The sequence below is a fragment of the Ananas comosus genome, linkage group 19 (genome assembly GCF_001540865.1).
Source record: "Ananas comosus cultivar F153 linkage group 19, ASM154086v1, whole genome shotgun sequence".
Lineage (NCBI taxonomy): Eukaryota > Viridiplantae > Streptophyta > Magnoliopsida > Poales > Bromeliaceae > Ananas > Ananas comosus.
In genome coordinates, this window is record NC_033639.1 from 5,423,739 (window position 1) to 5,440,842 (window position 17,104).

At 49.2% G+C, this 17,104-nt stretch overlaps 1 protein-coding gene across 2 annotated transcripts in view; it reads left to right on the forward strand.

The window, feature by feature from the left end:
- The window catches only part of LOC109724887 (glutamate--tRNA ligase, chloroplastic/mitochondrial-like), a 21,599-nt gene extending 9,938 nt beyond the window's left edge, over window positions 1-11,661 (forward strand). The window contains exons 12-13 of one of the 2 annotated variants that reach the window (XM_020253851.1): window positions 10,641-10,797; window positions 11,176-11,661. In XM_020253851.1, the coding sequence (XP_020109440.1) occupies window positions 10,641-10,797; window positions 11,176-11,409 (391 nt within the window). In that variant the 3' untranslated portion in view covers window positions 11,410-11,661. The remainder of the gene's footprint in view (window positions 1-10,640; window positions 10,798-11,175) is intronic. The other variant, XM_020253852.1, reaches the window with a different exon arrangement.

A 17,104-nucleotide genomic window follows, 5' to 3' on the forward strand; every position in this document is an offset into this window, starting at 1 on the left:
CTCCTCATCAAAACAAATGGGTTGCGCAAAAAGTGTCGTTTGTTATCGATCACATTCTTAGCTCAACTCTATAATACATATATGGAAGGAAGCTTGTTACAAAATTTTAGATTTTGAATAGGCTCACAATAGGTTGACATGATCGATGACAAATACATGCTGATAGGTTTGAGATGGAGCATAGAGAGGCTCTTAAAAAAAAATTAAACTCGACAAAACTCAATATATAGTGCTCTAAACTTAGAGAATGGGGGGTTTACATCCTTCCCTCCTAAAAGAAATTTAGTGCTCTAAACTTAACATACCTTAGTTCTCAAAAAGCTGATGGTACTTCGCCACTTATCTGTCTCGAGTCCCAAGTAGTTTTCGTTCAGAATGGTTGCTCTACTGGCATTGTTAATATACGGAATGGTTCGTCTTCTCAAACTTGTCTTTGCGTCACAATATGTACCGCTGTTCGTCATAAGATAGATCTTCTCTAAGCTGCAAAGGTTTCGGCTCCACAACGTGGCTCGGATCGTGGGCATATTTTCTTATTTGTAACGCCCCAATAGTCCCACATAGGTGGAAAACTGGATTCTGATTAAATATATAAGGCATACACGTTAGTAATAATAACGCGCTTAAGCATTTTGGGCCGGTGGTTTGGGCCAACGAGTTATTATTGCTGGCTGGTCGGTCGTTACATATTTTAATCAGTATCACTGAGGTTCGGAGTTTCGTGGCTTAGCAAGAAACTATAGAAGATTTGTGGAAGTTTTTTCTTGCCTTGCTGTTTGACTCAGTTGACACGGAAAGGAGTTAAATTTCAGTGGTAGGATAAATGTGAACAAAGCTTATTGGAGTTGAAGAAACGTTTAATATCAGCGCCTATTCTTACCTTGCTGTTAGCGGTGAGGGATTTACTATTTATAGGATGCCTCGAAGAATAGGATTAGGATGCGTCTTGATGCCAGAACGACAAAAGTAATTGCTTATGCTTCCCAACAGCTGAGGCCATTCGAGGAGAACTACGATGTAACACCTCTTCACTTTATCCCTTTTGTTTGTTTTATTTTCTTATAAATTGTGGACTTTTCGTAGACTCTAATCTTTGAAGGACTCGGTGGCATATTATGCCTAATTAATCCTAACTTAATTAGGTCTCTTTCTATTCGTTCATAGCAACCCCCAACCCGAACTACCTCTTCTCCCTCAACTCCCCTCTCCCTCCGCATCCCTACGACCGTCTCTTTCCACCTTGCGTCGTACGTCATTTCCCCCGCTCTGCGCGCGCACATCGTCATTCCGATCATCGCCGTTGTTCGCCGTCATCCACAGCCGCCTCCGCCGTAATCCTTATCGGCCGTTATTTTTTGGTTCGCTCGTCGACGGCATTTTGCCGTCGTTTTCACCATCTTCGAGAAGGTTTTTCTTTTTCTCGCATTTTACCTCTATATCGGATCTTGTGATATTAACCTCTTTGTTCATCGTTATATATTATTTTGAATACTCGTCTCATGATGATTAAAATTTGAAATCATCAAAATCTGATTTGCTTGTATCTAATATTTGTCGTTGGACCGTTTAATTTCATATCTTATATCCTCTATATGATCTAGTTGTGTAAAACTTCACAGATTGTACACACTAATTGGAATGCCCGCTATATGTTTCGACAAATGCCTAAAGAAGGCGGTGTGGTGTTTTGCTTCTAATTTTTGATCTTATTCGATTGTAGATGGTAAAATTAGTTTTGTACATGTGATAAACCCTCTGTTTGAATACTAAAACCCTCGTTATTATTTAAAATTCCGTTATGTTATCTTACCTCCTTTGAATATTTTAATTATTGAAACTCCCTCATCTTTTGATTGTAAATTGAGTTTTGTCGAGTTTAATTTTTTTTTAAAGCCCTTCTATGCTCCATCTCAACCTATAGCATGTATTTGTCATCGATCATGTCAACCTATGTGAGCCTATTCAAAATCTAAAATTTTGTACGAGCTTCTTTCCATATATATATATATACATATATATATAGAGTCGGCTACTATACTATCGATAGTACCAAGCCCTTGGTACTATTGAGATTTCTACCGTTAGATGTACCCTTTGATCAGTTCCACCCGTTAGATTATACATTAAACCAACCACCCACTCAATCCTAGGAGACACTATCAATTTAACCGAGGACACTATCATCGTAACCGCACATCTATTCATCCAACGGTCGAAAACTCAATAGTACCAAGGCTTGAAACTATTGATAGTATAGTAGCATAATTCTATATATATATATATATATATATATATAGAGTCCGGCTACTATACTATCGGTAGCACGAGTGCTCCGTGCTACCAAGTTGTTTTCGATGATGCGGCTTCCAAATCGATGATCGGCTCCGTTAGACTTGATCTACACTATTGAAAGTATTTGGAAACTAAATTTCAGATTTTTTCGACATCATTTGACTAGTGATCAAAAGATCTCAAATTGACAATTTTAATGGCCGATGTGGTGTGTTTGAGAGTTTAACGGTGTAAAACAATCCAAATTCGATAAAAAATTTATAGAAAATTCTTTCACTATTTAGAGTAAGATCAGTTTAATCTGATCTTGAATTTAAATCTTTTATTATCATTTTTTATGAGGTTTTTATTTTCAGCCGTTCAATTTTAGACTACTTGTTTGATAGGTAAATGGTATTGAAAAATTATGAAATTTAGTTTCTAAATACTTTTAATAGTATAGATCAAGTCTAACGGAGCCGATTGTCGATTTGGAAGCCGCATCATCAAAACAACTTGGTAGCACGGAGCGCTCCGTGCTACCGATAGATAGTAGCCTAAGCTCTATATATATATTATAATATATATATATATATATATATATATATGAGTCCGGCTACTATATACTTATCAGTATGATCGCCCTCGTACTCATAAGTTGTTTTCGATGATATAGCTTCCGAATCGACGATCCATACCGTTAAACTTATCATATAGCATTTAAAACTTCTAGAAATCAAATTATATAATTTTTTGACATCATTACCTTACGATCAAAATGTCACAAAATGACAATTTTTAATGGCCGGTATGGGATACTTGCTAATTTAACGGTGTGAAAGAATCGGAATCGGTTGAATTTTTAATAGAAAATTCTATTCACTACCTTGATAAAGATCAATAACTTCGATCTTAATTGAAGGATCCGATCATCCATTTTAGAACGTCGTTCGATTCGACCGTTCATTTTATGCCCGCTTGATGGACTTTATTATGATTTCGAAAAATTACGAAATTTATTTTCTAGAAGTTTCAATTACTCTAGATCATATTTAACGGAGCGGATCGTCGATTCGGAAGCTCCATCATTGAAACACTTATGAGTACGAAGCTCTCTATACTCATAAGAGTATAGTAGCCCTACTATATATATATATATAAGAGAGAGAAGAGAGAGAGAGAGAGAGAGAGAGTGAGCTAGAATGCTATCGGTAGCAAACCGGCTCTGTTGCCACCCATTTGTTTCGATGATGGAGCCTTAAAGACGATCGGGCACTGTTGAACAGATGCTATACCACTTGAAAATCTAGAAACCAAACAAATCTTTTCGACATTATTAACCAATGATCAAAGAGGTGTCAAAAGGGTGAATGTAAGGCGAGAAGAGGCGTGGTCGCGGCGTAACGGGGGAAACCCCGCCTAAATGCAATGGAAACGGGGAGGGAGGAAAGTCGGGAAACCGAGGGAGAAGAAGAGCGGATGACTCGCGAGCGGAGGACAAAGCCTAGCAGCACGGGGAGAGGAGAGCAAGGTCAGGCCATGCAGGGGTACCGCCCACGGGGGCTACATTGAGAAAAGAGCGGAAAAGCAGGAAAGAGGATGGCGGAGAGACGCAAGGGAGAGAGCAGTCAACGGGCGGAGCAGCGATGGAGGGCTCGGCAGAAAAACAAAAGGGGTGGGCACGGAGCCCGGGGGCGCGAAGAGGAGTCGAGCGGAGCGGCGTGGAGGGCGGCGGCGCGCGCGTAGAGAGAGAGGAGAGAGAGAAGAGAGAGAGTAGAGAGAGAGAGAGATAGATAGCCGCGGGGAGGCAGGGAGTGGAGGAGCTGAGAGGAAGGGCAGAGCGCGAGGGAGGGGCGACGAGGGAGGTTGGCGGGCAGGGGCGACGGGAGAAGGGGGAGCGGGGAAGCTGAGGAAGGGAAGCCACCGGACACCGTGAGGGTGCGCTAAAGAAGGAGAAAAAGACGGGGAGGGGAAAATCGGAGGTGCAGAGGGGAAAAGGAAGGGGAAGGAGAGGAGGAAAGATGGCGGGAAAGGGAGCGGCAACGGGATGGACAAGGGCGGGGAGCAAAAAGAAGGTGGAAAGGGGAGAAGGGGGGTGGGAAAGGAGGGACCGGATAAAGGTGAATGAGAGGGCTGGGGGGAGTCGTGCGAGACAATCGGGGCAGGGGACAGGGAGGGGGGAGAGAAGCGAGGGTTCGGCGCGGGATTGAGCTGCGGCGCAGTACCGGCGGCGAGCCGCGCCGGGGGGGAGGGCACGGGCGAGCGCCTCGGAGGGGGGAACAGGCCCGGCGGGGCGGGGGCGAGGGGCGCGGCGGGGACGGCGGGGCTGTGGGGCCGGGGAGGGCCGCGGGAGAGCGCCAACGGAGCACATAAGAGAGGGGAACAGGTAGGTGGGGGAAGGGTGGAAAAAGGAAAGGGGGGGAAGGGAGGGCGAGGGCGAGCGAAGCGAAAGGGGGAGAAGCGGGAGGGGCGAAGAGGGGGCAAAGTAAAAAGCAGCCGCGGAAGGAAGCGGCTGGAAGAGAAGTGACTGGAGAGCAGGGGAGAGAGGGAGGGGAGGCGGAAGCGACGAAGGGGGGGAGGGGGGCGACCCAAACGACCGAGACGGGGGGCCAGGGCGGGACGGGTCGGAGGGAAGGGGTAGACGGAGCGAGGGGGGGGAGGCGCGGGCGGGAGGCGAGGGCAGGGAGAGGGAAGGGGGGCGGCGGATAAGGCAACGGGGGAGCGGCGGGAGGGGTGAGGGGCGGAGCACGGGGGAGGTAGGTAGCGGCGGAGGACGAAGGGGGGGGGGACGAGGGCAGAAGTAAACGGGAGGGCGGCGGAGAGGAGGAAGGCTGGGGGAGGGGAACGAGCGACCCGCCAGCAAGAAGAAGGCGGGGGGGCCAACCACCAGCCCAAAGGCGGAAGCCCAGGAGGAGGACGAGCGGGGAGGCGGAGAGAGGGGAAGCAGAAGCGGGGGTCCACCCCGAGGGGGCCAGTGAGGGAGAGGGCGCGCGGGCGGGGGCGGGGACACAGAGGCTCGATGGACAAGGGGAAGGAGGGCGGGCCGGACCGGGTGGGCAAGCGTGGGGACGCGAGTCAGGGAAAACACGCAAGGCACGGAGGAGAACACGGAGAGCAGAGCGAAACGGGCTGGCGGGAGGCAAAGGAGGCGGAAGGGCCGGCCAACGGAGAGGACGGGCAAGCGACAGAAAGGAGGAATGGAACCAGTGGGCAAGAGAAGCGGGCCGAGGGCCGCCAGGTGGAGGGCGGCGGAGAGAGTGGGAGAGCGCCGGGAAGCACGCGAGGAAGGGCAGGCGGCCGGGGGGCAAAAAAGGGGGTGAAGAGCGGGGGCAAGGACGCAGCGGAAGGGGGAGGGGGAAGCAGACAAAAGGCCCAAGAGAGTTGGAAGAGAGGGCGAGGGAGGGGCGCGGTGGGGATAAGGAAGAAAGGAAGGGCGGCGCCGTCCGGGCGAGGAGCGAAGAGGCGCGGAGGAAAGAGGGGGGCGGCAGAGGCGCGGGGGGAACGGGAGAGAGAGGCGGCATGGAGGAGACCCACAGAAAGGTGGGGAGGCAGAGGGCGAGGCGAGTGGGGGGAGGCGAGGGGAAGGCCAGGGGGAAGAGACGACAAGAAGATAAAAAAAGAAAAGGGTAGGGCACAGGGCGAGCGACGGGAGTGAAGGCGGAGACCGAAAAGCGGGGGGGGGGGTGGCCCGCGTGCGGGGATGACGGAGCAGGGAAAAGCGCGAGGGATGCCGCGGCGAGGAGGGACGAACGGGGAGCGGCAGGGCCAGAGTGAGGGGGGAGGAGGGGCGGATGGAGAAGGGGGAGCGGCGAGCAGGGAAGCGCAGCGCAGGGGGGACGGGGGAGGAGAGATCGCAAAGGGGAAGGGAGAGGGACGGGACGCAGGGAACAAGGGACCAGAGCCGCAACCGAAGCTGCGCAACGCGGCGCGCATAAAGGGGGGGGAATCGAGAGGGGAGGGGAGGGGAGGGGCGAGGCCGGAGGGCGGGGGGGGGGGGCGACTCACACAGCGAAAAGGCGGAGAGAAAAAAGCCGGGGGGTGGAACAGCCAGGGGGGGGGGGAGGAGGAGCAAGCGGAGGAGGGCCAGAGCGGGACCCGCGGGGGAGGGGGGGGGGGAGCGCGCGCGCGAGCACGCAGGACCCGGGGGGAGGAAAGGCGCGGTAGCGCGCGCGCAAGAGGATAGGGTGGGGCACCAGGGATGGGCGCGGGGCGCGCGCAAAGGCGACAACCAGGGCCGGCACAACGCGGGGGGAGGGGCGGGTAGGGGGGCGGGGCCCAGGCGAGGCGGCGCCCGGAAGGGGAAGCCCGCAACAAAGACAACGAACACAAAGGGGAGCGCCAACGTAGGATGGGGGGGGCGGCAGCGGGATGGCCCGGGGGGGGGGGGACCAGGGAGGGGCGAGCCGCCGGGGGAGCACAATCAAACACTGAGGGGGAGGAGCGGACAGGGAGAGGGAGAGAGGAAAGGTAGGGAGAGGAGAAAAAGGGGGCGAAGGGCGGGGGAGGGGGGGCGAGGGGCCCGAGGATGACGCGCCCGCCCAAGGCGGGAGGGGCCCGGCACGGGGCCAGGAGCCAGGAAAGGGGCCGCGAAGGGCGGCGGGTGGACGGGCGGAGGGAGGGGGAATCGCGGGGGGCGCAAGCCACGAGGACAGATGGGCACGCCGAGGGCGACAGGAGGGGGGAGACAGAAACGGCAATAGGATGGAACGGCCAGAAAAAAGGGGCGATGGGGCAAGCGGGGCCAGGGGCACAAGGCACAACACAAGAAGCGGAGAGGGGCACGAAGCGAAGGAGGAGGGGACGAGACGAACCAAACGAAGGACCACGAGGCGGGGAAAAGGGGAAGCGCGACATGAGGGGGGCGCAGAGAAAGCACGGCGGGAGGCGGGGCACAGGAGGGCAGGGAGCAGGGGCCGGGCAGACGGGGGAAAAAGGGAGGGACGCCAGAGCAAGGGGGACCGGGAGAGGGAGCAAGCGAGGGGGATGCAAGAGCGGAGGAAAAGGCAGCAAGGGGGCAAGGTAGGAGCCGAAAGGACACACGCGGCGGCCAGGGGCGCGGGCGGGCACCAAAGCAGCGGCACACGCGGCAACCGAGAGCGGGCGAAAGCCGGCAGCGGGGAAGCGGGCCGGGCGCCGGAAAGGGCTGCGGAGCGCCCCCAAACCGAGCGCAGAGCGAGGGATGGGTATGGGCCAAAGAGAAAGAGAGCAGAGGGTGGAAGATGACAAGGGGAGAGGCGAGAGGAAAACCGGCAGAGCACACCCCGCCCCTCGCGCAGGGCGCGGGGGCAGCCGGGGCGGGCGCGCGCTGAAAAGGAAAGAAAGGAGGGGGGGCCGTGGGGGAACCCGCAGAGCACCCGAGGGGGAGCGGGGAGAAGAGGAAGAGCGCGGGCGAGGAGTCGAGGAGAGGAAGGCTGAACCAACCGCGCGATCAACCCACGAGGGGCCGGGGGTTTGGGAGGAGAGGGGAAGGGAGGGGGGGCGGATGAGAGGGCCAAACGAAGAGGGGGAGGGGGACGCAGGGGACGCGGGGGGGAGAGGGCCGAGGGAGGGGCGAAAGAGGGCAAAAAGCAGCGCCGAGAAAGCGAAGAGAGGGAAAAAAGAGCAGGAAAGGAGGTGTGGCCGGGGGAAAGAGGGGGGCAGAGGAGGGAGGAGAGGGTAAAAAGGAAGGCGCGCAGAGCGCGAAAGGGCAGGGGGGGCGAAAAGCGGGCACACCGCGGGCAGAGAGCGAAGCGTCGGGAGACGGGACCGCGGGAGACAAGCGGAAGCACGGCGGGCGCACACGATGCGGCACCCGCGAGCAAGAGCAAGGAGGAGACGGGGCACAACGACAAAAGGCCGAGGAGGCGAACGAAGTATGTGTAGTGAGTGTGAATAGGAGCAAGAGGAAGCAAGACGAGAGAGACAGCCAGAGGAGAGCAGACATGGCCAAACAGACACCACCAGCTGGGGCAGCAGGCAGAGAGGGAGGGGCGGCGGGCAAAGAAAGACAGGAGGCGAGGCCGCGCGAGGGGGGGCAAGACGGGAAAAGGGCGTAAGGGTCGACCGCGGGAGCGGGGAGGAAGGAAGAGAGAAGGACAGAAGAGGGGCGACGATGAGAAGCAAGGACGGACGAGAGGAAGAGGGAGAACGAGGTGACAGACGATGAGAAGCGCGCGCAGAGAGATTGAAGGAGACGACGCGATGAGAGGCAAGAAAACACAGAGGAATGAGAGCGAGCCGACAGAGAGGAAAGGAGCGGAACAGCCCCCACCGCCAAACGAAGCAGCGGGGAGGCGAAGAGGGTCAGCCGCTAAGAGGCGAAACCGAGAGAGACAGGGCGGGGAAAAGGGCGGCAAGGGCGGGCAGAAGGGAGAGGAGGAGGCCAATAGCACCAGAGCGAACGGGGGCCGCAAAAGGGAGGAGCAGGGCAAGGGGCGGCGGCGAGAGGGAGAACAGGAGGGGCCGGCAGGGAGGGGAGGCGTGAGGGGCGCCAGAAAGACGGAGAGAGCGCCAGAGAAAACACGATAAGGGCAGCGAAGAGACGAGAAGCGCAGACGGGGGCAGCAACGGGGGAGGGACAGCAGGAGACGGGCCGGCGAACGAGAACTGAAAGTGGGGGGTGGTCGTTGAGGGGACCAGAGAGAAGACTGGGCCGACTATCATCACTTTTTAGAGGATATTCATTTTCAGCCATTCATTTTTACGCTCACTTGATGGACAATAGAACAATATCGGAAAAGCATAAAATTTGATTTCTAGATACTTCAAGTGGTATAGATCATATTCAACGGTGCTGATCATCGATTTAGAGGCTCCGTCATAAAAAACAAATGGGTGGCAACGGAGCCCGTTTGCTACTAATAGTATTCTAGCTCAACTCTCTCTCTCTCTCTCTCTCTCTCTCTCTCTCTCTCTATATATATATATATATATATATCCTCTTTGTAAGTTCATTTATTTTAGTAGCTTATAGAGAATCGCATATCTCTATTTTAGGTTCCGACGATTGATTTTTTCTGTGCATTTTCGACTGGATAATTTCTTATCTTTGAAGCTGCATTAAGGTAAGCCACCGGACACGCGTTAGTTTTCGCTAAATAATTTAGAAAAATACTTTGATTGTGTGAAAATCTTATTTTGCAGATTTTAAAATTAAGGGTTAAGTATATTATTAAATATTTCTGTAAATTGAGCTTCAACTGTGATTGACAAGTTCTTTTAGCAAAAAGAATTTTTGAAATTTGATAATTTGTTTTGTAAATTAGTGACCGGATAAATTTTGAATTATAATGTCTTTTGGTATTCTGCTATACAATGTTGGCCATGTCGACATGTATTCTGTTATAGAAGCTAGTTTCGTCTCTGTATTGCATCTTCGGGTACCCGCGGCTATCCGCGCCTCTGTTCTGTAATTGCACTTTCGAGCGCCTCTGTTTTGTACATGCACCTTCGGGTGCTTCTGTTCTGTTTGCATCTTCGGGTACGTCTGTTCTGTTTGTGCCTTCGGGTGCCTCTGGATATCGCCAACGGATCACATAATATAGTTAGAACATTTATTTTGTTTAATTGTTGAAAAAGGAAATGTTTGTAAATTTATTTGCTATTTGATCTGAATCTTAAATTTTGATAATCTGTATTTTCTAAAGATTTTGCAAATTAAAAATCAGCCGCTTAAATTAATTTCTGTAATAGAATTTACTTTAGAGCATTTGTTATATATTTATTCGTATGCTTAATCCGACTAATGTGGTGTATGGTTGCGTACCCAAATACCGAGACTGATTTGCAGGGCGGGACCGGGTTTGAGTGAATGTTAGACGTAGCTAGTTTTGTTTTTAGTCTCTTTCGTTTTATGTCTATTGCATTTAGATGTGAATTTTGGGCTTCGTAAATGATCAACTGTTTATCTGCTTTTATTTTGTTATTTCTTCGGATCCACTTTTGTTATTTATAGTATCTGTTAGACCAAATTTTGTTTGCGATGCATAATAAACTTTAGTTCTGCTTATATGAGAATTCATTTTATAGTGTAACGATCCGACCCGCCAGCAATAATAATTCGTTGGGTCCAAACCACCAGCCCAAAATGCTTAAGCCCAGTTATTATTACTAGCGTGTAGGCCTTATATATTTTAATCAGAATCAGTTTTCCACCCCGATGGTTTGGGCCCAATGAGTTATTATTGCTGGCGGGTCGGGTCGTTACACATATGCTCTATGTACAATTTGGAATGATGCCTTTCCTTACCTTGGTGCAAGCTTGTTTTTACTCGATTCATTAAAACACCACTTCCACTTATGATAATACTGATATCATAGCTAAACTGTCTGTCTTTATTCAAATTATGCGTAATTTACCGGCCCAACCTAATATTACGTGCAAGCTACAGTGATGAAGGTAAACCCATTGTGCAAGATAAGCTTTCCGAGGTGGCCGCCAGTTTGATTTCTGCTTATGATAGTGGAGAGCTCCGTGAAGCACTGGAGGAAGGGCATGCTGGTTGGCAAAAATGGGTGAAGAGCTTTGGCAAGTTACTCAAGCGTAAGGTTAGTTTAGAAGCATAACAAAATGCCCAGATAGTTTAATATAGTTGCTAAGTTTAGCATGTTCTGTTTTTCATAATTAATAAATTACAGTTGCTTCTCCTCCTTTCTATTATCTAAATATGCTCGGAGGAAAGATTTTGTCTTCATATTCTGTGGGAACTTTATATATATGCATTCATGTAGATACCCACATAAATGTGTGTATGCATAGTGCTATGCATATTTATTTGTAATGCTAATTGAATTCCATGTTTAAGAGACGACAAGAATATAAAAAGGAAAATTGTTATGGTCACAGTTTCTATCGACTTGGAATTTAAAGTCTGAATACCTAACATCTTTTTTTTTTTTCCCCCTCTTCCTTTGATTACTTATCAGGGAAAATCTCTATTTATGCCTCTTCGAGTATTACTAACGGGGAAGCTTCATGGCCCAGATATGGGGGGAAGTATTGTTCTGATTTATAAAGCTGGTATCTGCGGAGCAGTTAATCCGCAATCAGGTTTTGTACCTTTGGATGAGAGACTCAAAATTTTAAGGGAGATTGACTGGGACGCATTGAACAAGGGACCAGATCCGCAACCCGAATCTGTCGCAACCGTCGCTCATTAAATGTTTGTTTAACTAATATTTTATTTTATTTTATTTTTCCTATTCCTGAGGGCTTTTTGTTGTTTCTACTCACACAGCTAAAATTCTGAGAGAAAAAGCCGTTGGTTGTAACATCCAGCTTTTTGTGTGTAGTGAATGTAGCAATCTGAGTAGTGCATCATCTGTACCCTCTTTTGATTTTGTTTCGGTGATCTCTCTCTCAATCAACTCATGACCCTGTTTTTGATTAAATTTGGGTGATCTCTCTCTCAAGATTGATAGTTTGTGCACCATTTAGTCGCTGGTCGTCGCAAATCTACAAACCATTGCCGGCACAACTGCTGTTTTGTAGTTGGTTATGTTGCTTGTGCATTCTGATTCTGGCCCTGAATTGGAATCCTCAACAACTACAACGACACACAAATGGAATCCTCCAACTTATTATTGGTTTTTCTTCAGGTTATTGCCCTGTTTGTGTGTGACCATTTGTATTTTCTATCCCTCCTGTGGTACTCGACAACAAGCACATTATGTTAGATTTAGCTAAGTTAGATTTATATATTAAATTTAAGTAGATTAGAAAATTGGTCGAATTGCTTTTGATGGTGTGGGATTTTATCCCTATTATTACTCTCCCCTCCAAGTCTTGATTGTCCATCACTTCTTCCACTTGAGCCTGAATTAGCCTCTAATTTCTCTTTTCTGACTTTCTTATTCTATTTTTAATCTCTTTTTTTCGCAATCCACTATTACAGTATATGCTACATATTTATTGCTACAGTATTGGTGCTACAGTACTGCAATAGTATTTTAACTGCATAAAAAATTGTCTATGGTTCAATCTTTTGCCATGTGACACAATCAAACACAATAATCTTATCGAGGAAAAGCTCATCAAGGTTTTCAAGTAGGAGCCGAAGACACAACGCTTCGGCCAATGGTCTCGGTCGGGCACCCAAATCATCTTCCAAACGCTGCAACTGAGAGCGTCGAAGCTGCAGCTTTGAGCTTTCTGGCAGTTGAAAGTTCGGGCGGGCGCCCCAAACCTATCGCAGATGCTATGTTATGTTTAGTTGCAAATAGAAATTATCGGAGGGTTTAAGTACAATTGTAGCACTTCTATAGAAAACCTCTCATAGCCAACACCCCTCCCCTCTTTCATTTCTCTTTTGCACTCTCTTTTCTTTCTCTCTCTAAAAAGAAGAAAAATCTAGTTTTTGCCCCTTTGTTGGAACCCTCAGATCCACCCCTATTGGGAGCTTGGAGAAGATGAAGAGCTCTTAGAGGGAGCTCTAGGATAGGAAAGGGAACCACCTCGCGATCAACCCACATTTTCCTTGCTTGGAGGAGATGTTAAGTTGAAATTTTTAGGGTTTGTTCTTAGAGATATTTCCAAACGAAAGATTTTGAGGTTTTAACTCAGTTAGACTCTTTTTTAAGAGTTCCTTGATGTTCTAAAGAGATCAAAAAGCATCTCCTAGAAAAATCTAACTAGAGGTAAAAAATATCATTGAAATGGATTTGATTTTCCCTTTGTTTAAAGAATTTGTTCATATGTATGTATTATAGGTAAAAAAGTAAATTAAAGTATATTTAGTTTGCATATCATGAGATTTAAAAGTTCATGTGGGCTTAAAAGCTGTCACACCTCGGGCTATAGCGAAGCCTCTGGGTACACTAATAGACCCGCTGTATACATGGGAAGCACTTTGCGCACACGAAGCGTCAACCATCTATCAATAGCAAGTATTAGACGTTCACAACTACAAAAGTCCTAGTAGTCTGCAACTAATATGTATGAGTATAAAGTAATCAAATAGATAAGCAATGCTATACATACATACATCCATAGTATATCATACATATCCAAAATACAGCCACCACGGGTCAGCCAATTCATATATGTATTGGCTGGTGTCAAAATAAAGTACATAGGCTAGTCCTCCTCTAGTTTGGTCAATACTAATAGGAGATGTTATCTAATCTACGATCCCTTTACCTCAGCCAGATGGAGCAGGAGCTAAGTTATCTAAAACCAAAAAATAACAAAAAAAGTGTGAAAACTATTAAATTGTAGTCCCTAGTAAGTCCTATCGTCGACGACAATGGCACAACCACTAGGTCTATTAGAGACAAAGTTAGTACAGATAGCTAAATGAAAGTAGGATATATAGAGTTGGTGAAAATAAATTACCACTATCATACCTCTATACTACTACTGCTGAAAATTGTAATTCATAAATAGCATGCATCAACTAGTTATTGAATAAGTAAAACTGTAACCCAATCACACTGGCCGACTTGTAAGTCTCGTCAAGCCTGCGCTCGCCTCACGCTCGGCCCCCACCTTGACTCCGTGGTCTGTCGACGCAGAGGCTATCTATACACTAAATTAGCCGCCAGCCTCTAGAGGGGCACTCGAGGGGCGCGACTCGTTTGAGTATAATAGCATATCTATCAAGCACAATCAAGCTCCTGCAGGCTAAGTCATATGTGAATGATCAACCAGATTATAATAAATATTATCAAGGTGCCCACGGCACAATCAGGTATAACTCACTGTTTAAAATTGCTGAATTAATCCACAACAACAATAAATTGTAAGCTGTCCATAATCTGTCATCTCTCAAATCCTCGGTGTATATCAAACTAACAGGTTATGCATAACTGTGGTGCCCATAGGGAAAGAGAGTAAGAAGAAGGAGACTAAGAATGATAGATAAGCCTCAGGGCGTTGAGTGAGAAAAGAGTAGATGAGAAACATCCCTGAACTATTTATAAACAAAATACAATTGCAGCCCAACCCATAGAAAATTAGAAATAATGCACCTTAGCTCAAATACGCACTTTCGGGCACTAGAACTAGCCTTTCGGGCATCCGAATCTACGATAGCTGTGTCCACTCCCTCTTTCATGTGCTCGGACAGAAGCCTAAACTTGTTGTAGCTGCACGTGGACACTTCGGGTGCCCGAAATCTTGTGCCTAAAACACCTATGAGTCACTATGCACATGTCGAGGCAACGATCAGATCATCACCAACCTACATCTGGGTTTCTACAGTACTATTGGGAGTCCGGAACTAGGATTTGAATTCACATCCAAAGCCTGCTTGCTAGCGCCTTAAACATCTTTTGGGCGTTTGAAACTCATAAAACTTCAGTTTTAACAGGATTTTCAATCTCGAGTCTGTTTTCGCATTCATTTAGCGTCAAAATGGCTCCAATCCTGTCCAGCAATCCACATACGTGCTAACCAACTATATATCCATGTTGCAACCAAACCCAGTTGTCGAGGTCCAGAAAACTACAAAAGCATTTGACTTAAGAAAACAGAGTTTCCAATTCCTTTGCCATGAAGAATGAAAGTCCACATTACATGTAAATAAAGTATTATATAAATTTGAAGCTTAGCTAGAAATGTGAATCAACAAGGATTCGAACTTGAGACCTCGGGTACCAACCACCAAGCTTAAAGACTCTGTCCATAGAGCTTCGTGAGCTCTGTGCGCTGAAGAAACGCAAGGAGAAGGTGACTGAGCTTCTGGCGAAGAAGGAGACTGGGAAGAAGGTGGCTGAGCTTCTGGAGAAGGAGACTAGGAAGAAGGTGGCTGGGCTTCTGGAGGAGAAGAAATCTGGAAAGAAGGTGGTTGAGCTTCAAGAAGAGAAAAAGACTGGGAAGAAGGCGACCGAGTTTCAGGAATAGAAGAAGACTGGGAAGAAGATGGTGCTCTCCCCGAACCCACGACGTGATCCGCAAGCGATGATTCTAGGCACGACTGGCGACGGGAAAGCCGCCTTCAAAGATGCTCCCTGTGATCTCGCCCCTGCTGGTGCGTATTCTGTTTCGCAGCAGAGACCCAACGAGATTTACTTGGAACTAGGCAAGGGAGTTAAAGCAGCCACCCACCTCTGTAATCATGGGTACGAGGGCTGCTCCAACTTCAAGAAGGTTACCTGGGCAAACACATTAACTCGGACAGCCTACTTCAGACAAGATAACCCCCTTCAAATCTCTAGATCATTTACTGCACCCACCAAATCTCAAGCTGCTGACAACTTTGGACCAGAGAACAAGCCTCGGCCTGATAGGCAAGACTGGAAGAAGCGCCCCCCATCCACGTCTTTTAAGAGGACGTACAGGGACGTGCTCCTCAGCCCTGGTTCTCCCACTCTACCTCCACTCCACCCCGCTCTCGCTCGTCGCCTCCGAGATCGCATCTTTCCCCTTCTTCGAACAGTGGTCGATTTTCCTTCAAAGGCAGATGTTATAGGTGCTTGGGAAGGGATCACTGGGTTGCTCACTGTCACGATCCTATTAGGTGCACCAAGAGCTTCAAGTCGGGCCACAGAGCTAAGCACTGCATGCAACATCTGCTGATGGAGATCTATAGAGCAATGCGCGTCGGGCTTGCGTATCTTTCCGTTTTTGTTCCCTTGTCCGATGACTTCTGGGCCCGACAAAATCGCCGCAGAAATGCTATCCTGGTAGATGTCGTCCCCCCGACCAATCTCGGTCATTTCCCTCAGGACACTATCGCAAATGGCCTTGCGAGTCCCTTCGGAAGGTACACAACCGACTTCCACATTGCAAGGTACCGCGAAAGAGACTTCGTCGTTTTTCTCTCGGAATGGGTGCCATGCGACGACCTCATCCACAGGGACATCCTCAGTCTGGGGGATTTTTGACTGCGCTACTTTCCCTGGAATCCATACAGTGCCGCACGGCGGCCGCCACTCACCTACAAAGCCTGGATTCCTTTTGTTAGTCTTTCGTACGAGTGCTGGTCCTCTCGAACCGTGGCGGCTCTCGTCAGCGGTTTCGGCCGGTTCATCAGATCGGATGACTCCAGCGCCTGCATCGTCGACCTTTCTGGCTACCGGTGCCTGGTAGACGTCAACCACCTCTTCGATATTCCTTAAAACTTGGAGATCTCCTTTGGGGATCTATCGCTTTCGGTGCTAATCCAGCTGGAAAGGTGGGCTCGCAGCAAAGGAGGAGAGGCGTGCTAACCCCCACAATGAACGCACGGATCAGCACGACCCGCCTGCCAGACCTTCTTTTGGAGACAGCCAGCTCTCCGTCAGCTCTGCGCAAGGGAGACACATGGAGATCGGCGGTTCATCTAACTCCGACGCCTCCTGGAATTCTTCCAAAATCCGCGATAGACGACGCGATGCTTTTCCTCCACAACGCGATGCCCTCCCACCGCCACACGACGCTCTCCCTGTACCACGCGTCGCTCTCCCTCCACTACGACAAATGGCTGGGCAGTCGGCGCCTCCTATCATCCCTCTGCGACGCAATGCCCTCCCTCCGCCACGCGAGGCTCTTACTCCGCCGCGGCTTATGACTGGGCAGCCGGCACCTCCCGCTACTATTTCTTCGGCGATCGGCAGAGCGACCGTCCTGAGGAGTGCCTTTCACTTTCACTTTCAAATTCCCACGCCGTTGGGTTTTCCATTCTCGTTCAACCTGACACCGGCTCTACCTTTTCCTCCTTCCCCTTAACTGGCTCTTGCCTCTCCAGCACCATTAATGCACTCTTACCTAAATATGGAAACCCCCTGGCTGACCCTTGGTTCTTGCACCTAGAAGCTTCTGACAAAGCGGGATTTCATGGGATTTTCAACTCTGCGGATCATCGCCGGTGCATTTATTTTAACTTCCGGCCATCCTTCTCGGATGACCCGCGTATCCTCACTGCATTAGACCCCG